Source organism: Melopsittacus undulatus, chromosome 1, assembly GCF_012275295.1.
Source record: "Melopsittacus undulatus isolate bMelUnd1 chromosome 1, bMelUnd1.mat.Z, whole genome shotgun sequence".
In the NCBI taxonomy this organism is placed as follows: domain Eukaryota; kingdom Metazoa; phylum Chordata; class Aves; order Psittaciformes; family Psittaculidae; genus Melopsittacus; species Melopsittacus undulatus.
This window is the reverse complement of record NC_047527.1, coordinates 130828216-130851007: the sequence shown is the minus strand read 5'-3', so window position 1 is coordinate 130851007 and position 22792 is coordinate 130828216. Positions and strand designations below refer to the sequence as shown.

Here is a 22792-nt window from a genome sequence, read left to right as displayed (position 1 = left end):
GCAGGCATTGGCCAGCAGCAAATAACTGCTCCCGAGTAGGGAAGGAAGTGTGGAGGCTCATTGTATTTAATCTAATTATCCTGGACTTACAGCAGGGTGTGCAACAAAGGAATTTGGCCATCTCCCTTTTTTTCCCTCCTCCCTGCTTTAGTTTTCAAGCATATAAGGATCCTTGATCCAAAGTGGCTCTCTGCAGCTTCTCGTTCAACAGGGACACAGCTGTCCTTGCACAAACGGAGGTAATATACACAAAAATATATAAATAAGACTAAAGTTTGGCCAAGGCTGTTTCTGGGCAGAGATGTGATGAGGACAGCTCCTGCACAGGCTAAGAAGCTGTGTCAGTGCTGTCCTGCATCTCCAGCCACATGCCTCTCGACACCGTGTACCAGCATTGCACCCCTGTCCTGGCAAAATTCCCCTCTGTCCTGGGTATTGATCTTCACCCTGGCGCTCCCAAGGCTTGTCCATGCCCACCTCCTGCCAGATGCCTTCATGGGTTACACAGGCACATCCTGGGCCCCTGCACCCTGGGAAAGCATGTGGTCATCACCTGTCACTGCTCACAGCTGTCTTTCAGTGTCTGTTTTCTGTCTCTTGTGAGTTTCTTGATGTTTCCTGACACTTTCACCTTCCTCTTCCCAGTGTGTACCCAAGAGAAAGTGTCTTTGACTCATATTCCCATTCTACCATGACGCATTTCAGTCCTGCTGCAGCCTGCTCTGATGACTCGCCTGATGTGTGTAGCACATCACATACAACAGAGATTGCCAAGATTTGTCTCTACTAACCATATTTCTTATGAGAGGAACCTTTGCATAGTCTGCCTGTCCCAGAATTGGTCAAACAGATCACTTTGATCTTGTCATCATCACGAAGTTGCGGGTCCACAACACTCACCTTTTCCTAGCTTCAGGATGGATATTCAAATATATTAAACCTGGGGTTCTTCTGTCCCTTGATGTACTCTTTGTAGATATCTCACCCTCCCCCCCCCCCAGTGAGATATTTGCAGGAAATATCCTCTGTGACTGATCTGTCTCCAGGAGTGTGAGATTTAACTCTTCATGCTGCCAGCTCTATGTTTGCTTGCTGCCTGCTTTAAATAAGTCATCCCCTCCCCTCTGTGTGCACTGCTCCTTGTTTTCTGATGGTGGAGGTAGCACAAGACACTTGGTTCTTGCAGTCTGGACATCAGTAATGCACCACTTTCAAGTCAACCCTACTCAGTGCTTGGCAAGAGTGCCTGAAGCCTCCTGCCAGACAGGCTAAGACATGCAACAAGGGTGATAGGTTCAACCTTTTCTTCATGGTATTGGTTGCCAAAGTCAGCTGGCTGTATGATACAGAAGAGGTTGAGCTATTGCTTGCAACAGCATCTGTCTCAAGGACAGAGGAACCCTGAAGTCATTGCTCCAGCAGTGGTGATGGAGGCTTCCGAATTGAGATGCCCATGTGTTCTCAATGCCTCTTGCCTCATCTCTACAGCCATAGAAAGACTGTTCCCAGCCAAGTCAGGTTCCAGCCTCCAGTAATGGTGCTGTCTGTCCTCCATTTCCCTTTTGGGAGCAAGTGTCCACAGCATCCATTTCTTCTATGCAGATAAACCCAACTTTCAGAATATGAAGGACTTTAGGTCCATTTAAATACTTATTTTCCAACACAAAAGCAAGTACCTCCATAATTTAATATCCTTCTGGAGGTAATTGGATAGAAGTGTTTTGTTTCTTTTCCTCCTGTCAGCTTGCATTTTTTAAATTTGGTTGTTGTGATACGAAGTGACAGATCCCATGCTTTGTTGTTACAGACAGCAAAACTCTGGGATTCTTCTTTCTGCATTGTTAGAAATTTATGTATTATCCCCATTCACTCATACGTCACTGTTGTGTCAGATTACTGACCCTCTTAAGAATAAATGCATTTTAATACAGCTGACCCAGAAACCTCCCAGAGGGGAGGTAGATACAGCGTAGCTCTGAGAACCAGCTGATTTTGCTGTAGCTTTGAAAGGGTCAAAAGCAGGCAATGGCTCAGTGCCATGTCTATCTCCTGTTAACAAGCCTCCCACTATGCTGCTGCTCACAGCCATCTGGTCCCAGGGCTGCATTCTCTCCTCTGGGTGGGAAGGAGATGCTCATACAGAGTTTTCTGCAATGCTTTCCTGGAGATGCAAGGGAGGATCAGGCTTTGTTTCTGTACTTAGCAGGCACAGGGCTGTCCCACAGTCAGGGATCCTGGCATCAGGCACAGCAGGCACTGAGGGCAGTGAAATTCAAGGACATATATTACTCAAACTCAATGTGCAAGAGCAAGAAGGCCAGGGACAAAGCTGTTTGCAGGGATTGAGGAGGTGCATTGCAAATGATGCATTGTGCTATGTTTGCCTGGCTGGCAATGCTCCTGGCACTTCAATTTTAAGAGTATTTCTCAGTAGAAAGGAGAAAAATCAGGAAGCTGCAGATTCAACCTTGTAGGAAATGTGAAGCTGCAGAATGCAGGAGAAAAATATATAATCTCTCTCTTTCTAGAAGCCTTTAGATATCTTTCTAAGATTTCATACAACGTATCTCTCTCCCTTTTTAGCAAATTGTTTTGGAATAATTTCTATAAGAGCCTGAAGGATTTGTTCAGTTCTGAGGACCACAGGTCAGCAGCACTTCTCTTGCTTTCAGGTTTCTGAGTGTCCTGGGTTCAGCAGTAGCAGTCATTTTTTCTCCTTTTTGGTAGCTGATGCAGTGCTGTGTTTTGACTTTCGGCCTGGAAACGGTGCTGATAGCACCAATGTTTTTAGTTACTGCTCAATTGTTTGGTTTGTCCAAGGACTTTCTGAGCCTCATGCTCTGCCAGGGAGGAGGGGAGGCCAGGAGGAAGCAGAGACAGGAAACCTGACCCAACTAGCCAAAGAGGTATTCCATACCACAGCACGTCATGCCCGGGATGTAACAGAGAGTTACCCGGAAGGGTTAGTGCTCTGGGGGGGTTGGAGGAGGTATCAGTCAGTGCTCGGTCGGGCAGTGTGGGGTGAGTTATTGGTTGGTGGGTGGTAAGGTATCGTATTCTCTTCACTTGTTATTTCCGTTATCATTATTATTATTACTGGTAGTAGCAGTAGTGATCTGTGTTATACCTTAGTTATTAAACTGTTCTTATCTCAACCCGTGGGAGCTGCATTCTTTTGATTCTCCTCCCCAACTCTCCAGGAGTTGGGGGACGAAGTGGGGGAGTGAGTGAACGAGCTGTGTGGCTGGGTTTAAACCACGACACCAAGTCATGTGTTTGGGTCCTGGTGGGGGTCTTCAGTTCAAAGGAAATATCTTCACATTATAGCTATGGCAATTTGCTGGGGGGAAATCTGTGTTGCAGTTACCCAGTTACCCATCTTGTTATTCTAATGCCTTCCTCATGCACCACATAGGAGTTTACTTAGGAGCTTAATCTCTGTGCTATAATGTGACAGTAACCAAATAAAGGCATTTTGTTCAGCAAAACTTCTCTTAATTTATAAAATGCATGTTGAATATTATTCTCAAGCAGTTTCTAATGGCCATGTCATTATTAGCAGTGGCCCTGGCAATGACCTTGTCCCTTGGGAATAGCAGATGCAGGTGGACCCAATCAATTTGCCACCCTGAGAAGGCTGGCTGTGTGTGGGGTAGGTCTGAGTCCACATAAGGGATGTGGATGAACTTCCTGCCGATGAACTTCCCACACAGCAAACACACAGTGCTTGCCATGAAGGTGCAAGGACCAGGGCTTCACCAAGTACTGGGAACCAACACATCTTGTTTAACCTCTTAACACATTAAGGGATGAGCCTTTCTGCTGTTTTATTACTGATGATCAGTGGTGTAGTGATGAATCAGAAAGCAGCTAAGTTCATTTGCTAGATCTTCCAGGGTAGCAAAAAATGGGTAGGCTCTTCTAATCCATGTTTCCCTTCCCTGAGGGGGTATGAAAGCCAAGAGAAGAAAATAGCTGAGGTTTCAGATCTCAGATTGGTTTTGCAGCATGGGCAGAAAAAGAAAGCAAGCTTCTCCTCTTGTTTGGAGCTGAAGAACATTTGCTCTGGAAGCCCTTGAAAGAAAATAAAAATAATGCAACATGGTGGTGTTTGTACAAGCCGTTTTCTGTGAAAAACTTCACTTTAAATGGTTATGGAGATCTGGAGAGTGGTGATCACACATGTGAATTTAAGGACTATGTATGTAGTACTCAGGGTAATATTTTGACTAATGCCTAGTTAGGGAATAAAGCAGACTACAGAGAAAGATGCATTTCTGAGGGCTCCCCTCCTTCTCTGTGATATGAACAGGTCACACAGATGCATGCATATGCATATATATACACGAGTTTATTTAGATCTAAGGCCCATTAAACAACCTGGCTTTAAGACTCATGATGAGATTAATTTGGCATGGTAATTACATGTGCTTGAAGATTACTTAGCAATTATACTTGAAGTTACCAAGAATTTCTATGATGAATTACCATAGGATTTTACTTTCAAAAGTGGCAAGGACAAGGTTAACAGAGGTCTAGCTTGAAGACAGTTGAGCACCAGATAATTATCCCACACTGCTGTATATTTACAGCACGTAAATATACAGCCCTGAATCTTCAGACCTGTTTTACATAACATTAAATTAATTCTGCATCATGGCTAGGGGTTCCTTGCTCAAATCCATAGACAGTATTTTGTCAGTGGTCCAGAGTGGGAACCTGGCAGTCCCTTAGGTCACTGCAGGTGACTCATCCCACTCTCTTTTCCTTATGTAACAAGACATGGATTAAGATGCCGTATGTTGGGCACCTTTTGGGGGAATTTCCATGGAAAAGGATTTAAAAAATTCTGCTTTCAGAAATCAAAGCATTTACATTCTCCAAGAATGAGGTGTAGGGGCCTCTGCTTGTCTGTGTCAACTAAACTAAGGAGAAGATTGAGGGTTGGCATACAGGAGCATACTTTTCATCTATAAACATCTACTTTGTGCATTAAAACCAAAGAGGCCATAACTTTCCTTTGCTAGCCTCAGCATCTCCAGGGTGTACAAGGCTGTGACCCTAGTGGGAGCTGGATGTAGAAAAGGTCTTAGCCCTACATGCGACCAGGGGATGGTTTTATCAGGCAGTGTGCTGGCTCTGCAGCAGCTCTGTGAGTGTCCCTGGGTACAGCGTTGGTCACCCAATGCTCAGGCAGGACCAGCACCCTCTTTATGGCAAAGCCCTGTTCACCCACAACAACATTGCCAGGTCTTCAACCCCTCAAGAGAGGGGTTTTGTCTCTGGTGCCCAGGCAGCAGAAGCAGGGCAGAGGTGGGGTTGAATGAAATCTCTGCAGCACTTAAGTTCCCAAGCAAATATCTAATTAGAGACATGTTTCACTTCAATAATAAATGAGCAGAATATCAGGAGACACGAGTACTGGCAAAGTACATCTACAGCAAAGTCTTTATGATGGGGCATTTCTTGGCCTGCCCCTCTATTTAAGATCCCCATGTATATTGGAAAAACCATCTGTGCAACTGCAAAGAGTAGGGAATGACTTTCCTCACTCTTGCTCAAACAATTTGGAGGCACCCGTCGGCAAACCCACCCTCATCAATTCTTCATCTTCCTGAAAATGTACTTTTAAGCACCTTAATTGCATTTCAGAGATAACCCTGGAGGCAAAGTGACAGGAAAAGAAACCATATGGAGCAGTTTGGCGGTCGGGATCTTTGTTTTAAATCAATCAAACATCTGCGGCTAATGTAGCTTTGGGCTGCTCCTCAGGAAACATTAGCCCTATTAGTCTGGGCTGGCAGGAACACAAAATAATATATTTATGGACAAAGCACATGTGCATTACTGCTGGAGAGCAAACGGAGGCGGAGGAAGAGAAGGTCTGTGGTCAGCACTTTGTCTTCTTGGGAGGTCAGCTCCAACATGCAAAGAGCAGGAATGTGGGGTCCTTTCTCCTTGCCCCAGCCCCATGCCCAGGTCCACCTCCCTGACCAGGTGCAGCTTCAAAACCTTCTACCCAAGCCCAGAGGAGAAAGACCACCAAAAAGCAGCTGGGTGGTTTCTTACCTTAAAGGAAATGATGGTGCAGTGGGATGTATTGCAGTCTGCAGGGACTGCAGTAGGAGAGGAGTGGTGAGGACCGGCTGTGGGGCTATCTCACCACGACACCACATCCCTGTAGAGCTGATGTACAGAGACCACACTCATGTCTTACAGGCAGAGGCAAGGACCATTCGCCTGAGGGAGCAGGGACCAGACTGAAACCACCATTGCACACAAAGGGCTGTGAAAGCCAGAGGTGGGCTGGTTCCCTGTATAGTGTTCCCTTTTAAATCTAGACAGCCTCCAGGCAGATCATCCCATTTTCCTCCCATGTGTTGTTTTTATGCGCTCCCACATAACAGCAGCAGTCTCAAGGAGGAGGTGAGAGATGGAAAAGGAAAAGGTAACAAGGCTTTTTCATTCATGCTGCCATGCAGATAAATATATGTGCATTTGCACATGCAGCCATAAATGAGAGGCACGAGGACACAAGTCTGCCTGCCAGCACATATCTAGTCCATCTACTCCTACCCCAGTTCCCTGGGAAATGGAGAGCTATGACTGAGAGCAAGAAGAACAAGAGCTTTGGGGCTGCTTCTCAGCCAACTGCCCTCCCTGTGTGGGAGGCAATTTGCGCTAGGGAAACCTTAAAAAGAGTGAAAAAAATGTATGTAGTCTTAATTAACTCCCTAACCACACCTTCAGATTTCCTTGTTTCTATTTCCTACAGGGGAAAACTAAAAAGTCTGTGACCATGAGGAGGATAAGGTAGAGCAGCCATAGTTAAGGAGAAGTCCATCATTGACATGTTTTGATTCTGCCAAAACAAATTCTTGCAAACCCTGAAAACACAAATAATTGATGAATTTAAAGACAAAACCAAACTTATTCAGAGTAAGGAGCTGTATATTATGTAGACTGAGACAAATCTTAACTCTGCCTGTTAATGACACTGTGAAGCAATGACATTTCAACTGAATTTTCACTCCAGCACTAGATGGACCTATCCAAAATACAATCTGCTTAATCCCTTTTTATTTTCCAATGCTAATAACACTGGACAGAGCCAGGGATTTGGGGATGTCTTAACTGACTTTCCAACTTCTTAAGTGTTTTTTTTTTAATCTTTTTTGCTTCATCAGTTTATAATGGCAGGGGTTGGGGAGAGGAAGATGGCAGTATGTGCAATTTGGGTATTCTTTTAACCATGCAACCATGGATGCATTTAGCATTAATGTGTATGTATCAATTTAAGGAGTTTCCTCTTTTGCACAGATTGATAACATTAGACTGGTACAGTGACTGCGAAATGTGGAGAGAACACTGATACCTGCAGGAAAGGTAATGACTTAAATCTAGAAAATACCGGATTCATTTTAATTTCTGGTCTTTCATGAGCATGCTCTTCTGTAAGCTCTGTCTTTGTTGCAGGGATACAGAAAAGCTAAGCTAGGTTTGTAAAGCAGAGCTGCCAAAGCAAGTAACCCAGCATGCCCCACAGACAAGTTCCTCCTGCCCACATCCTCTTCCCATAACTCTTGTGCACACAAGCCCTATGCAGGGGTTGCTCTCCCTTACTCCATCCTCCTGCTCCTTTCAGAGTCATTGTGGTTTTCCAAAACATGTGCCAGCTTCAATGTTTTTGGTTGCACTAAGACCATTCCTGCCACAGCAGATATCCCAATTCTGAGCAGACATGTACTTACACCTTCCTCTTCTCTAGAGGAATGGATAAATTGTGCCAGCCCATGACCCTTGTTATCCCAGGAGAAATGGGTTATCTCTGGGACAGCCATTATTGCCTTTTCCTTTCCCAAAGGTGACAAAGCTTTAGTGCACAATGGCAGGAGGACTCACCTTTGGGAGCCCATGAATGCCACCTGTGCAAAATACTTTGCACCTTGAAGGCTGGAGAAACATGTACACATCTCCTCTGGTGCATTCATGATAAGGCAGAAGCCTGAAGACTGCTGCTAAATTTGTCCAAGGACGTATTTTCCAAAGTACTTCTAACTCAGGCAAATGATCCAATATATTTGCAAATTATTTGAAAATCCATCCTCTACTCAGAAGAGTAAGTGCTGTAATTGTGCCAGAGATCCACTGCATCTGCAACAGTCACTCACCACCTTCTCCAAGCACGAGTAAATGCAATTCTCAGCAGCATCCTCATCATGCAGAACACACTGGTTTGGTATGAACTTTCCCAGCATTGCAATCAAAATGTTTTCTTGGTCATCCAGAGCAGAGGGGCTTCAAGAAGAAATCAAAGGACAGCTCAACTCTAAGGACAGGGAAACTGTTGCTGGTGGAGCTTCCTAGTGAGGTCAAGGTCCTCCTGGGAGGGTGGGAAGAAAAAGAGGTATTTCTGGGAGGGAATAATGGTAGAAGGCAGTTTGCTTTTGATTTGAAAATAATGTGTAACTCCAACCATAGGCCACATACCATGATGGAGGAAATACAGGAGGTAGTGGAGAGACCTCCCCCAAGCATCAGCTGTCCCATGTCCCCTCAGTAGCTCCACAGAACCTGTGTTTTGTGGGCCACAGAGTGAGACAGAGTCCCAGGCAAGACGGTGTTTGAATTGACTGAATTTCCACAACTTCCCACAGGGGATATTACTATTAGGAGTCATCATACCCCATGAAATCACAGGCAATCACCATATAAGATACACATGTAATCATCAGCTATAACAAGGGGAAAGTTTTCTTTCTTGACCTGTACTTTGTGGGAATTCTTAGTCCAAGAAAAGAGTGTGGGGGCTTCTCATCAGTGATGACAGCAAATCAAAGCAAGGGCAAGAGTCCTTCTTTGCATGACTGAAGATCTCTTATGACCCCAAAGAGGTGACATTGCATAAAAGAATTCATAGAAGGGCTAGTGGAATTCCAAGTTTGGTCTGTCTTGTTGTCAGCTGCTTTAAAGTCCACAGTTTTGGATTAACGTCTAAAGGACATGGAAAGGTAATGATGCAAAGAGAAATTAAGTCCTTTGGCATGAATGCTTGTTGCTGTGGGGAGAGGGAGATTGTGGCTGCCCCAGTGAGGAGTGGGCCTCACAGTTAAGAGAAGTGAGAAACAGTGTGGTGGCCACATGCACACCTGAAGATGGTCTGATGAAAGTCCGATCCACATTCAGATATATGGGAAGGACATGACCTCAGGGGATTTGTCTTCTTGCCCCTTTGTTACGCAGTTCATCGATGAGGCTGCACTCAGGCAGGCTGCAGCAGCCCTTTGCAAACAGGTAGGGAGAAGCCTTGCCCAGCTCCAAGGTGGGTTACCTGATAAGGTGGGCTGATAGTGGCTCTTTGTATCTTCATCCTTGGTAGTTACTCTTTACATCCTTCACCCTGACTGGCACCACCTCTGTGAGCTTTGCAAGACCCATTGTCTGGGAACATAAAGAGTGTCCCTAACCTCCACCCTAGGTACCAAATGAAAGTGTTTACTTTCTTTTGCTTTCAGCAGGCTCTCTAATTATTAACCCTTCAGAAACACTTGGGGTTTTACTGCATGGATTATTGCAGAGCACCTCCCTGGGGGAAGGTGCTCTGTGCAAACCAGGAGGCTTGTTTACTCCTTGGCTCTCCTGTAAGATAAGAAAGACATTGAACAATGGGAACCCAATAATCTTCTTTTCCTCCCTTGACCATTAGTTTGATTCACGGTACTTTTTGTTTGCTGCAGATAAGTAATGATCTATTTCATCTTCACTCCAGATCTATGCAGAGATGATAGGTACACATGATGTGATGTAAAAGACATATAGATTTAACCCCTTTTCCCAGCTGACAATAACATGCTTTAGAAATAGTATTGTGGTAGCAGAAGGGAGAGATATTTTTCCCAAACCTACCTTTGATTAGGGACATACATTTCTGGAGTGACAGTCTGCCAGAAATACAGTGTTACACAAGCTCTCATCATTTGAACCAGCATCCGGAATTGCTCATTTTTCTCTCTCAAGGTCATTCTGTTATTATGCAATTGCACAGGCAGGGCAGGGACTAAAGGGGTAAAATGATAAGGTTTTGGAGCACTCCCAGGAGTACATGGCCTTTAGGACTGCCTGTTTAAGTATGTGTGTTTCAAATACTCCTGTTGGCTGTTTTGTGAAGCCCCTCTGCAGTCTGGGGCACAGAAATGCCACCATTTCCTATACCTCGGGAGTGTTGGGATCCTGGTCTCCCTGTGCCAAGATGGAGCTGTGCAGGGAGGGTGCTGTGCAAGTACTTCCACTTCCTTCTCACCCATCTGTAGCACAGGGCATCTGCTTCCATCCCACCCTCAGCAGTAATAGCCATAAACCCTGTGGTCCCTCCAGCCTAGTCCCCTTTCTCTAGCAATGCTCAGTACAGTAGAGGCTCAGTATATTTTTGTGGCTTCTGGGTTAGGGGCAGTGATCAGGGGCAGTGGCACCCCTAGTTCTTGCCCCTCCGACTCACCCCAAATGCCAACAGGAGAATCTATGTGAGTGTTAATAGCAGTGCCAAAACAGCAATGGCTTTCCAGAGCCCTCCAGAGCTGACTCATTGGACAGAGCTGAGCCAGAGATGACAGGGGGATAGAACTCAGAGCCCTGATGAGCATCAATTACCTATTTATTTTGTGCACCATCTTCTCCTTCTGCCTGTTGGCAACAAGGAGAATTCATAAATGACAGTAATAAATGCAAACTGACAGCTAATCTTAACTGACCAAAGCTTCCCTCAAAAGCCTGGGTTGTGCTGGATGTAGTATGCTCTAAACATAAAAATCAGGAAAAAGAGTCAGGAAATGACTGGCAGCTTTGCGTGCTTTTAATCAGGCAGGTTTTACGCTGCCAAGCTACAAAATCAAGGTGGGATCCGGCTGTGAAGGAGATTTTTTTCCCCAAACCAGGAACTCTGCAGTTCAATGCTGTCCCCCTGTCCCTCCACCTCTGATTCCCAAAGTTGTAAATTTGGGCTCCAAAGCAGCACCTCTTGGTAGGCATTTATGTTCTGCTTAATCTAACCTCATGCCGCTGGGCATCCACCAGCTCTTTCGTGAAACTGTGATGTACCTGGGGCAGGTCTGTATTTTGCCAATGGTGTTTTACCTTCGTGGGTTTATTTTCTTTCTACCTATAATTTTTTATAGACTGTTAGGTTTTCAACAAAATATTTCGAGAAAACAGATGTTGACAGCAAGGTGTTTACTTACATCTCATCACTTCCAGCACATTCCTCTCTGGAAACTGGTGAAGGATGCCTGGGAGTGCCACAGTGGAGGAGGAAGCCAGGCACAAGCACCACTATTCCCTTCAGGATGGGCAGGTAGTCAGTGTTTGGTGCACATCTGGCAGACCTCTGCTCCTATCAGAGGGTATCCAAAAGCTGCACTGTTTTCCAATGCTCCCTGCAGGAGCTGTGCATGAGGGAGCCAGGGCTGCAAGGGCTGGGACATGTGAAGGATGAGGGCCAAAGAAGAGGAAAAGGTGAGGAGGAAAACCTGAAGACAGCAGTGCTTTTCCAGTCCTGCCAGGATGCTCATGTGTGGGATTTCTTTCCCTCTCCCCAGCTTGAGCAGGTGCCCCCCTCGCATGCTGTTGCCAGCTTGGCTGGGGTTGTACTGCGACACTTTCCTGAGAGCATCCATCCCAGAGACTTCAAAATCTCCTTGTCCTGGCAGAATGACTTGCAGCTTTTCTGAAAGCTGGCAGGCAGCCTTTGTGCTTTGCTATGGGAAGTGGGTTAACCCCTTCCCTCCTTTTCTTCTTTTCTCTCCTTCCCACTGTCCAGTGCATCTTCCTGCTGGGAACTGGATGGGAGGAATGACAGAGGAGGAAACGATTTATTTCTATTTAGCCCAAACAGCTCTGTGGCTCAGGGTGACAGGAACACAGCCTTGCACCTACAGCCTGAGGTTTCATTCATCTGAGGCCATGAGATATGATCGCTGCACGTGAGTCTTGAAAGGGGCAATCATTGAGGACTTGGGGGTCGGTTGATCATGTGTGGGACATGTTTAGAAATGGGAAGGAAATACCCTTCAGGCATTGCAGGAGGAGCTGGCAGCAGCTCAAAGGGTTCCCAGCCCTGAAGGAGTGTTTGAAAGTTTTCCTAATTTCCAGCTCTGTGTAAGAGCAAACTGCAGCAATCATGCAGCAGGATCCAGGACACTCACCTCCTCTCCCTAGTTTTGCCTGGGGCTTGCACCATAGTCTTCTTCAAGAACACCTGATTCCTTGGTTCATTTTCAAAAATATCACTTTTTGTGTGACATTGTTCTACACCCCCCTGCCCTCAGGGAGCTTTGCAGGTACAAAACCCATTGGGCTCAATGTAGCTGTGACCCCAGTGATGGGGGACCCTGTTTTGCACTCAGTTAACATGGGACCGTGTGGTGCTGCCTCCATCCCTGCTCTGCCCCATGGCTCCTCAGTGCCTCCACCTCTCTGGGGCACCCCTGTCCCCCTGTCACTGCTTAGGTGGGAATAAACATCCAACCGAGAATAATCACCCAGGTGGCAGAGGTGGGCCAGGACAGCCTGGGGACATGTAGTGGGAGAGGTGAAGGCTGAGGAAGAGAAAGATGAAGAGGCTTCCTCCTAGTGAAGGGGTCCAGAGCAGTAAGCCAGGCTTTAAACTTTTTCCTTCTTCTTTTGCAGACTGGCTTCCCTCTCCTGTGATGACAAGACTTCAGATTACTGGGAGATAAATTTAGCATAGATCTGAAAAGTAATTTAAAGATCTAAAAATAGCCCATGAACATGTCTATCCAGTGGCTGTAAAACCAGAAGGGAGGAGAAAGGAGAAAAAGATGACTGCAGGGAAATAGGAATAAACAATTATTAGAGGGGACAGTAATAACAAAGAGAAATCTTGACTGTGTGTGTGAGTGATTGCTGGGATCAGGAGCTGAACAGTGTGTCTTGGTTTTCCTGCTGGGAATCAAATAGCAAAGGGGATTTTTTTCCAGAGCTTTGGGAAACTGAGTAAACACAACTCAGCCAGTGATTTGGTATAGCAGAGGTGGACCTGAAGACCATTGACAGCCTCTGGGATGGGTAGCCAGGTCCAAGGCACCACCAGGAAATCCAGCCGGGAGCAAAAGGAGACAGGAATGGAGACAAGCAACAATGTATGAGCAAGGCATCCATGCTGGGGGGAAGCCACCAGCAGTACAGGGCTGGAGGTAGAACCAAAGGCAGCGTAGTGTGGGCAGGATACATGCCAAGTCTTCTGGTCCACCATGGGAAAACAACATGGTCTGACCAGGGTACTCAACCTGTATCAGTAGCACCAATGCTCCTGAGGGCATGGGGAGGGAGCAGAGGGGCTGCAAATGTTTCCTGCATGCTGAGCGCAGGCTGAGGAGAGGATAAATGTCAGTGCTATGAACTAAGCCTCACCTCACATCATGCCTTGCTTTTTAACCTCTTCTTTTTAATATCCTGTTGAGACAAACAGCCTGTGCACTTGTGCTGGGGGATCCTGCCAAGTAGCTGAGTGTCTTGGAGCATCTCAGCCTGAAAGATGCTCACATGTTGCAGAATTTCTTTGAGCAGTTCCTATGGTCACCAGCCCCACCAGGTGAACTGTCCTTTTCCCTTGGCAGCAGCTGCTGCAGCCCCAGTTGCTCCATTGAGGAACTGGGCTGACTGGGAATGGCCATGGGTGCATTTCCCTACTCTTCTGTCCCCAGTTATCAACATCAGATGCTATTTCAGTGTCTCATTACTTAAACATGTAGCTCATACACTTTGGGGACAACCTATTTTCACAGGGCATGCTAAACCTTTTGGCTGCTTTGTCCCTTCCTTGGGCAAGGGGCCTTGGATGCTGGGTTCCCACAGCCCATCTCACAGGAGTGGTCCTTCCCGCGGGATCTGTCCCTACCAGAGCTGCAGCAACCTCTACCAGCCCTTCCCGTGTTGCTCTAATAGTGACATGCAGTGGTGGCACACTGCAATGGAGACTGGAGGTACCCTGTGCACAACCCCAGCTCCTGCCAGTTACATAGAGCACCTAGTAGGTTTCTGCAGCCATATCTTCATTCTATTTGTATTTTACTATTCTGGTTTTTATTTTACATCTCAATAATGAATTCTGCTTTTGCTTTGTAGAGTACTGATTTCTTCAAGTCCTTTTTGCTACACCCATGCATGCACACATCCAGACCTACTACATCATTTTTTGCAGAGATCTGGCTAAGCACCAATACTCCATGCCCCACACAGCCCCCACCAGCTTCCCATCTCTGGGGGCCTCAACACCCACCTGTGACAGATTACACGAAATAAAGGCAGCTGCTTCTCTCTCTGTGCCCCAGCACATACTTCTGCACTGCTTACCTGCTGCTGCTTCCAGATCAAGTAGCTAATGTCTAAGCAGTCCCATTTAAACCCACAATCAAATTACAGGAACAAAATTAGAAGCCAGACTGGAGCCACTTTAAAATTTGCCCTTTATTTAATAATTCGGTCGCAGCAATTTTTCCTCTTATCACCATTTATTGTCATTCTGAGGCCAGTTTGTAATAACAGAGAAGGCTCATTTGTGCTCCTCTTCTTTCCAAAGTCTAGTCTTTCTGTGTGCATTTCATCTCTGCCTTGTGGAAAGACAATAGGATAAATAAAACAATGATGCAGTACTAAAGGTCTAGGTTAATGAGACCACACCACACTCATCCCTTGCACAACTCTTCCTTTCTCATATAAAAATGGTAAATTACACAGATAAAATTCCTTTTTCATCCCTGTCCATACCTATCAGAAACTGCAGTGAAGCTCTTTCCTTCAAGGCAAAGCCTGGCAGAAGCAAGAGCCTGGAGGAGGCACTGGGGGAGCTTGAGAGTGCTATTTCCCCTCTAGTGGGGTCTGTGCAGAACTGATGGAAGAAATGAGGTGAGAGCTTTCCTGTTACTTCCCTGCTTCTACTATCCCTCCCCATATGCAAGTGCAGGTGTGAACATATTGAGGTGGTGAAGATGCTGGCCCCATCCAGGATTTGGCTTGCACTGAAGGAACTGGGGAAATACTTTCTTAATAATTTAATATAATTATAGAATCCCTGACAGGTTTGTGTTGGAAGGGACCTTAAAGCTCACCCAATTCCAACCCCATCATGGGCAGGGACACCTTCCACTAGACCAGGCTGCTCCAAGTCCTGTCCAATCTGGCCTTGAACACTGCCAGGGATGGGGCAACCACAGCTTCACTGGGCAGCCTGTGCCAGCACCTCAACACCCTCACAGGGAAGAATTTCTTCCTTATATCTAATCTAAATCTACTTCCTTTTCCCTGAGAAGGGTCAGGGGAGACCTTTTAACAATTTTCCAGTACCTAAAGGGACTCTACAAGAAAGCTGGAGAGGGGCTTTTTGCAAGGCCATGTAGCGACAGGAAAAAGTGGAGTGGCTTTAAACTGAGAGGGTAGATTTGGATTAGGTATTAGGAGAAATTAGGCACAAAGGTTTCATCCTGCAACTTAGGCAGCTGGATGCAGGAACTGTATCAGGGGTGCATGGCACAGTGCTCAGGCCCTGCAAGCTTGGAAACAAGCCACAGCCAAGGGCTAGATGGGGCTCACCATCCCACTGCTCTCAGGAATCATAATGTGCTGGTCCTTCACCTCATGCACATCCCTGCTACAGGAGTCTTTGTTCCACCACACGCCCTCACTAAGCAGAGTGTTTGCAGGTTATATTCCTTAACCCTGCATTTATCAAAGCATCTATGGGGGCACTCATGGAGCAAAACCAGCATCCAGCATGTGGTCAGACACAGGGGCTCAGCATCCAGCAGGACGAGCTGGGGAAGATCAGTGTCATTTCTGGCAGGAGCAGAGTAGAACATGAACCTCAGATGAACATGAGCAATAATCCTCTTTTCAGAGGGGTGCTCTAGCTGTGTGATTTGCATCCACTGATCTGTTCAAGCCCTCGTGTCAGTTTTGGGTGCTGAGTGAATGCAAATACCTTTATATAAAGTCAAAGCAGAAGGCTGCTGGGCATCAGGCAAGCATTTAAACATCACGAAGCTACAAATGATAGTGTCACTTGGCTCTGCATACAGCTTGTCATTTACACATCAAGCAGGTGAATTCAAGAGTGCAGAAACAGACCTGTAAATATATGGAGATTCTGCTTTTGCAGTAGTCCATTTGCAAAGCACATCACTTTGCAATGTACATTTGGGGTCACACTCCATCTCACAGCCTCTGCCTTGCTTTCCAAAACCAGCTGTTTCAGCTTTCTAGCTTTTCTCTGCAAGTGAGGAAGACAAGTAAACACCTAACTTTCAGTGTTGACACCACTTTCATCTTGCTAATTACTATTGTGAACTATGTACATACTCCCAAATGTCTACCTTTCAGCACAGCATGTTCTTGCTACTTGTGTTTAAGTTATATGTGAAAAATACTTCCATGTTTTCTATTTCTACATTCTACTGCCCACTATAAATCTTAAAGTAGGATATTCCTGTGACCAAAATGCAATGAAGCAAACTGGAACAGAGCCAAGGCCCTCCACTCCTTGTAAAGAACCTTGTGACCTTTAGTGACAAGTCTTATTGTACATCTTGATTTTTCATCTTACCTTGGCCAGTCCAGTGTCCCCCCTCCCTCACACTTCACCATCAGCTCATTTTTGACTTGTAAGAATACTGTTTCTCATGATTTCTTAAGCGCTGAAGGAGACAGCCATTCTTTAAATGCTTCCCATCTAAGTAGCAGTCTGAGGCAACGGTGTCCAGCTTGTGAAATAGCACTTGCATTCACAGGACAAGCTTTAGTTGAAGTAGGAATATCAGAACTTTACAGTGCCCCACATAATGTAGATCCAAGCTCTCCAGCCACATTTTCCTCTAGTTGGTGCTGCAGGCACCCTCCTTACCTTGGTAAGCCATGTTATCCTGTGGTAGCCTTAGCTAGCCCAAATAAAACTGAAAAGAAGGGAGCTCAAAAATGGAAACACTAGCTTGCTGCCTAGTTCCAGCACCTGAAGAGAAAGCTGTTGTTGAGACAAAGATTCAGTGTGTTAGGGAGGCAATGAGGAACTAATTATACAAGAAGATATTTCAGGTTAGCATTTAACAGCATTTACCCAGTTGCTGGTTGTCTGGGGCTTTGCTGTGTCCTTGCAAGTGCTTCTTTGGCAACAGCCTACTTCTGCTCCAGCTCAAACTTCCCAGCTCCCCTAGGCACATCAGCCAGGTTATTCTCCCTCCTTATTTGCCTTGTTTGCCAGTCCTACCTCTCATGCCCTTAACGTCCCAAATCATTCCCTTATCCTCATCCAGAGCTAAACCAGCTCTAGAAACAAACCATCACAGCCCACCCCACGCTCTTCAGCTGAATTATTTCAGCTGCCTCATTTCTTTCTAGCTTTTCCTGTTCTCTGTGGTATATGTTGTCACTCCAGTTATGTGCCTCTGCTCTGCGCAGTGGTCCATCCTCACCTGTCTGAAAACATGAAGTCTCCATCCATTTTCATCTACTGGCACCAATACCAGGAAGCAGTTACAGCACACACCTGTGTCCTGATACGATCTTTCTAGTCCCACTATAATGTACCTCTCTCCTGCTGTCTTTATTGACTCGCCCTTTGACAAGCTTCATTAGTTTTTCCTACAAAATGAATCTCTGGATGAAGGCTTCTGGCAACCTGGGTTTGCTGTCATGCTTAGACTTCACATGATGGCCAGTTCACCGTGAGCCCAACGTAAGAGAACCTGACAAAATGACAGATAAACATAGCCACCACAAGAAGTTACCCATTTAAACTATTGACTATTAGCCTTAGGCTTCTGAAGGCTCACATAATAATGAATGCTAGCCAAACAGGCATTTCTGAATATATCTTCTCATACGCTCATTCCAGATGTTTTTATTGTATTTAATCTTGTATACAAAAAGCTGAATAACTGTGATCTGGAAGGGCTGGGAATTTGAGGAACCACAATGGACCACAGAGAACATTGTACACAGGGACCGTCACATCAGTTCAGCACCAATAGTTGCAGCAATATTAAAAAGATACAGTTTCAAAAGAAATGCCAGTACTGGTTTAATCCAAGTGAAACCAGATGACAACATTTCTTCAGTTTGGACCCATTTAGCCAATCTTGACGCCTACAAATTCACATTTCCATTTCTCAATCAGATAACAAATGGGGACTTTCTTGTGATGGTGGTGAATGTTTTATTATTATCAATAAATTCCATCCTGATCTTTGCAGCAGTATCTAATACTGCCTGGAAGATAACCAACAAACATTTTCTTTGTATATACAATCAGCATTCCAAGCTTGTACCTACTTGTTGACAAATGCTTACCAGTTTCAATTACATACATGAAAACCTAAAAACATTAAGACATCTGGAAATAAGCCTTATTTTTAGTGTATTTTGGATGGTTTAGCTCAACTTATTAATTACTCTTGACTTCCAGGGCTTCATTACACACAACTTTTACAAAAGCATCATGTTTTAACATTAATTGAGGATAACATTTAGGATTTTTTTTACTGGGCAAAACTTAAGCAATAAATCGTCTTAGTACAATGGGCTGAAAAAGGAAGGGATATTTAAAACAATATTCTCATTCAGTGTACAATTTTTACCCTTGCTTCCATCTTTTGATGTGGAATCTAGAATTCCCATCAGTAAGTGCTATCTGAAAATACCAATAGTTTGTTTCACCTTTTGTTATTTGGAGGGAATTCAGAATATTCTTCTATACAGTTAAAACAGCTAAGTTGATAAATACAAATTAAGACACTGAAAAGGGTGAAAAAACACATACTGAAGGCATTCACCTAAATGGTCATAATTTATAGCTTATATTAAAAAGTATCATTGATACTCTGATCTTCCATTTTGAACTCAAGATTTTAGCAAATAACTCAACATTTTGTTTAAAAATTCTGGTGTCTTCTAATTGAAAACATAATTTAATTCAAGAATTAATTTTAATTAAAATCTTTAGCTTGTCAGGTATTAAGTGCTACCAGTCAAGGCAGTCACAAAGACTGTCTGATGTTTACATAGCAACATATAGATGAATATCTCCTTCAGAAATACTGCATTTGGCTGGGAACATAATCAGAGTATATTCTGAATATTTTACGTATCTTTGCCTTCCAAGTCATAAATATGTGCAATAATTCATTACTTTGAGAGAAAAAAAATGCAGAGTTCCACTCAAGTTTTAAGACGGTGCAATTATTAATTCTTTATGTACAAAAGTATCAAGGACTCTTCAGTAGTCAATTTAATATTCAAAAGCAGATCAATAGTTTTATGTAAACTTGTTAAAAAATAAACCACCACATAATTTGGCTTTAAAGTGACAAGTATTTTGCTTAATATAATTTACTAAGCATGTGAAGAACTAACATCAAACTACAGTTTCAAAAAGATGCAGAGACTGGATTATCTCTGATACTGAAATACTCAAAACAATTAAATAATCTCCAAAATATGTAATTATAATCTGTTACAGTGTTATATTGTTCATTCCAGTAACAATCCTTCCTATAAGGAGGTTGCATGTTAACTAAAATACACTAACCTATTGTAGCTCCCAATCAGAGAACATCAATATTCTCCCTCTGCTTCTTCTCTGCCCCAAATTTACTAAAAAGCAGACTAGGTTTTCTAATTAAAGAAAAAGGGAATTCTGCTCACTATCCAGATGACCTTCCTCTAGCTCTAATCAAAATCTTCTCAACTTATCTAAAACTGTTAGGTTTAGGCTAGTAACAAATCCTGCAGTAAAGCATTAAAAATAGTTGGAGAAACTAATAAGCCATCTTTTGTGTTTTAAATCACTGAAATCTGTATATAAAAATATTTAGGGAAGCATGAGTGCTGTTGACATCACTGACTCTTACAAACTGAGCCTTTTGTGAAAGCTGCACATATGGAAAAGATGCCTTGAGATAAATGGAAATAAAATCCAACAGAAAAAAAATTTCTAATCCTGAGCCTCAATTCCTTACAAGCTAACACACTTATTTCAGTGACGGACCCTGCTCATTATTTTGGCCCTGTCCTCCCCAAATCAGCTTCATAAGCTGTTAGCACTCCAATAATAATAAAAAAGAAACAACCCACCCTCTTAAAATATGGTATATGGAGTTCTGGATTCCAAAAATAGGATATATAAGCAATTTCATATTCTTGCTATGAAACATCAACTAAACCCCATGAATATTTATAGAGAAACAAAACTGCATTTTATATATTGCATCTACATTGATACAGTTCTCTGCGCATTTTTAGAGGTCAATTCAATTGAATTTGGAAGAAAATTAAGTTTTAAAAAGTTACACATAATTTCATATATGACAGGCCAATAATCTAAACAAATCCCAAACAAAGCTGTACAAAGTTTGCTCATGCTCCATCCCTGGTGGTGTTCAAGGTCAGGTTGGACAGAGCCTTGGGTGGCACGGTTTAGTGTGAGGTGTCCCTACCCATGGCAGGAGGGTTGGAACTAGATGATCTTAAGGTCCTTTACAAACCTAACTGTTTTGTGATTCCAACTATTACGATTCTAAGTTTGCTTCAAATCTTCCCATCTCCCCCCTCCCAAGGCACTCAGTGGTTTAAGTGGGCAAATGGCTTCTTAGAAGAAACAGTGTGCAAACAGAACCTGTTCTGTTAGCTCCATATTCTTTAGTGATTTCCTAGACAGTATTGTTATCAAATGTTATCTATGGCATGACTTTCTAAAGAACAGGAGACAGTCAGTCCACAGAATCACAGATATCTTTCACTTTCTGATTGAAGTCTTCAGGTTGATCAGCATACACGTAATGACCTGCACCAAGGATAGCCTAGAGGATAAAGGTGAAGAAACACATCAAACTCACAAGAATGGAATATGGAAATAAATAAATACTGACATATGTGAAGAACCTGACTTTTACACATTACCTACTTGATATGGTATTGCTTAAAACCATAAATGTCACAACTGGTACTGATTTCCTGCACCCACCCTGTGTTAATGCCGTTAGCACAACTGCTGCCAGGAGGTGGTATTTACAGCCTAAAAAGGACTGTAAACATAAGGAAAAAGCTTTTCAAGTTCTGCTGAAGGAACTTTTCTACACAGGAAGAGAGGGCAAAACTACTGCTTATTGAACTGCACATAACACCCTGTTGAAAAAACCCAACACTATTCAACGTGCAAAACAAACCCAGGAGAACATGCTTTACATATCAAACTACTGATTCATCTTCACCCCCTTTATTCTGCACTCAAAGAGTTCCGCCAGGTTGCTCTCTGGTTCTGTGTTTGCATTAGAACATCAAATCATTTGTATTCTCTTACTACAAAAATTATATGGAAGAAACTAAAGAAGGGCCTGCTAGGAAAAAATTAAGAACTCAGAAGCTTAAATTGCTGGGGATCTTCTAGGTATGTGGAAGCAGATTCAGCCCTCTGAATTAATGACTACTATGTTATATAGGGAAAAGTAAAATCCAAATGATGCCATATGGGGGAGGAAAACCTCACATTTGTGACCTGAATTATTTCACAGCAACCATGTAAAGGTTAAAGGCTTAAGTAACCACACAAACACGTTTCACTATTTCTATCATTTACCATTCTTTGCCAAAACTGGTATGAAGCAAACCTTCACCATAATGTACGGCGAAGGTACTTCACCTATTTTGTTTCTATTTTATATTCAGTCCAAGTATTTGTATTCAAATCTATTTTTCCCCTCCCTCAATTAAAACACTCCCTCTTAAGTCTCTAACTGAAGCCCACAGAAGTATAGGTAGGTTATTGTGTTAAAAGCACCCACAAACTCAAATACAAATAAACACACATAGTAAACCACCAGAATCTGTGCATTGTGCCAAGGACGGCACTGCTAGTACCTCAGCATCATGAGAATCCTATTCCTCCTACAGAATTTCTACCACTACAATTTACCTTTTAGAATTTGTATTTAGCTTGAGAAAATTTTAACCTGGAATACAATGAAGTTTTCCACAGTCCCTTCTAAAAACTACTGACCAGAGTGGAAAAAACTGCCTGAATGGTACATGGTTTTCCTAGAAAAAGTCACTCCTTTACATTGACTTTTGTTACAACTTTCTCTCTGGTTAAGCAGTTAAGAGATTTTCAGTCTGGATGTCAACACCTGAGCTCTTTAACACGTGTATATAGTTCAATAATGCTATATCAAGGAAATAAAATTTTATTTGAATGATTTGTTGTAGTATACTATCAACATCATATAATGTACATTTCTGTTTAGGTAGATCTAGACATCAGTAAGAAGACAACTGGTGTATTCAAACATTTTATCACCTCATAGAGCAATGTATAGGCATATTCAATTACCATGTCTGACTGATGTGACATGTGTGAAGAACACTTTTAGATGCATTTGTTTTTATGGAAATCAACAAAAAAATGCAGTGTGCACATTCTAATCATTGCAAGTACACACATTTTAAATGATAATGCCATACCTCTAAACAAGAATGTATTAGCTAGGAAGACAACATTAAGGATTTTTTTAATGACTTAAAGAAACACACAAGAAACTAAGCACCAGGTACAAATCACTCTCTGAGAAATAAAAGCACTATACAGACAGATCAGAACAGTTTCGGAGAGCCTCCTCACTATGTCATGCATATATGCAGATATTAGGACTGCTGTGGTTTCAAACACAGACAAGCCCCCAGATACTTACCAGTGACCACAAAAACTACTTGTATTAGCACACTGTAGAGCAAAATATTT

General features: G+C 43.5%; 1 protein-coding gene across 1 annotated transcript in view; it reads right to left on the bottom strand.

Moving 5' to 3' along the window:
• Nucleotides 1-17872: 17872 nt before the first annotated feature.
• ABHD5 (abhydrolase domain containing 5, lysophosphatidic acid acyltransferase) overlaps nt 17873-22792 on the bottom strand; it is a 30903-nt gene continuing 25983 nt past the window's right edge. Inside the window, exon 7 of the mRNA XM_005152854.3 lies at nt 17873-20858. Coding sequence (XP_005152911.3) covers nt 20769-20858 — 90 coding nt within the window. The 3' untranslated portion in view covers nt 17873-20768. The remainder of the gene's footprint in view (nt 20859-22792) is intronic.